The sequence below is a fragment of the Nannospalax galili genome, unplaced genomic scaffold, assembly GCF_000622305.1.
Source record: "Nannospalax galili isolate Female #2095 unplaced genomic scaffold, S.galili_v1.0 scaffold155, whole genome shotgun sequence".
In the NCBI taxonomy this organism is placed as follows: Eukaryota; Metazoa; Chordata; class Mammalia; order Rodentia; family Spalacidae; genus Nannospalax; species Nannospalax galili.
Window position 1 is genome coordinate 7,240,463 of NW_008339923.1, and position 1,495 is coordinate 7,241,957.

Here is a 1,495-nt window from a genome sequence, read left to right on the forward strand (position 1 = left end):
TCCTCCCGGCATTTATTGCCGGACATCCAAAGCCTGGGATCGAAACTGCATTCAGTCTCTGTCAACAGCATTTCACACGATGTGTTTTCGTAGTTGCTCATTTACTTCTCATACATTCAGGTAGCTGTGATATTTTCTAATTCTACAGGTAAGGGAGGCATCTGGGACTCAAAGGTCAAGAGCCTTGGTCTTGCAGAACTGTACTAGGGTTCCAGGCGCACTAACACGAAAGAACGTGACTGAGATTTCTGAGGACCTGGGTTTGAATCTCGACTCCATCAACAGTCCTCAGACCAGTGATCTCACCTCCTTGCGTCCGAGTTGTGCCTCATCTCAGAAGACAGGAGCTCCAATTCGGGACTCTTATGAGGATGGTAAAACAATGCCTATTAAGTGTCTAACAGTGCCTGGCGCACTGGAGCCTGTGAGCTCCCTTTCAGACCCCAAGCTTAGCGAGCTGCTTCTCCTGTTTCTACAGCAGCTCCTCCCTCTCGGAGCCGCCCAGGTCTTGGGGTGTCAACTGTGGAGCGCTATGCCCGTCTTGACGCGATAGCTGCTTCAGGTACCACCGATCCTGCAAGGCACTTTGGGGAGAAATGTGGGGGAGAGCTCTGAAGAGGGGTGGCAGGAAGTGGATGGAGAGGGTGGGGGGACAGAAGGAGGACTGCTGCACCCACTGCGCACACCGCAAAGGGGCCCATCCACACCGCCCGCACTTTCGGTGTCCCCAAGTGGCCGATGCCTGCCCTCGTCCCTCACTTCAACCTTGCTTCTTCCCTTGGTGGGCAGCTCTGGCTGGTGTCTCCAGGGCAGAGAGGGCGCGTGGGCGCGCGGGCTCCGCGCCCCCGGCAGCTCAGAACTGCGCTGGCCAGAGCAACGGGTACCGCCGGGCGCAGACTGACAGTGGGCGGGGAGCTGGACGCGGGAGCCCGGCGCGCGCCACCAGGCTAGTGTCGCCGAGCGAGGCCGTGACGGTAGCGAGAGCACAGATCTCGGAGCACGCGGTGTAGGGGGTGCGAGCTGTGCCGGGAGGACCCGAGCGCCATTGTCCCGAGCGGGCGGCTTCGGGCCTCGCGGGGCTCCCAGAGGCCGGCCGTGCTCACAGGAAGGGGACGGCAGGAGCGCGGGGCGCACACCGGGCGGGGCAGGGGGTCAGTGATGATCGGGCGCGCGGGGAGGCTGCACGCCACCGCCGCCGCCTGGAGCATCTGCCGCCCGAGCTGCAGATCGCGGCCGCCGCCCGGGCCATGGAGACGCTGAACGGCCCCACGGGCGGCAGCGCCGCGGACGCCAAGCCGCAGCCGGCCGGCCAGCACCACCGCCACCACCACCTGCACCCGCTGGCGGAGAGGAGGCGGCTGCACCGCGCGCCCTCGCCCGCCAGACCTTTCCTCAAGGACCTGCACGCGCGGCCCGCGACGGCCTCGGCCGCCCCCTCTTCCGGCCGTGCCCCGGTGCCCGCCGCTCCTCGCTCGCCCAGCCTCGCGGGGAAGGC

The 1,495-nt window shown here is 64.9% G+C and overlaps 1 protein-coding gene across 2 annotated transcripts in view; it reads left to right on the plus strand.

Moving 5' to 3' along the window:
- Positions 1–1,214: 1,214 nt before the first annotated feature.
- The window catches only part of Mtcl1 (microtubule crosslinking factor 1), a 134,779-nt gene continuing 134,498 nt past the window's right edge, over positions 1,215–1,495 (plus strand). For both annotated transcript variants that reach the window (XM_008834664.2, XM_008834665.2), the window contains exon 1: positions 1,215–1,495. This exon is cut by the window's right edge and continues 658 nt beyond it. In XM_008834664.2, coding sequence (XP_008832886.2) covers positions 1,248–1,495 — 248 coding nt within the window. In that variant the 5' untranslated portion in view covers positions 1,215–1,247.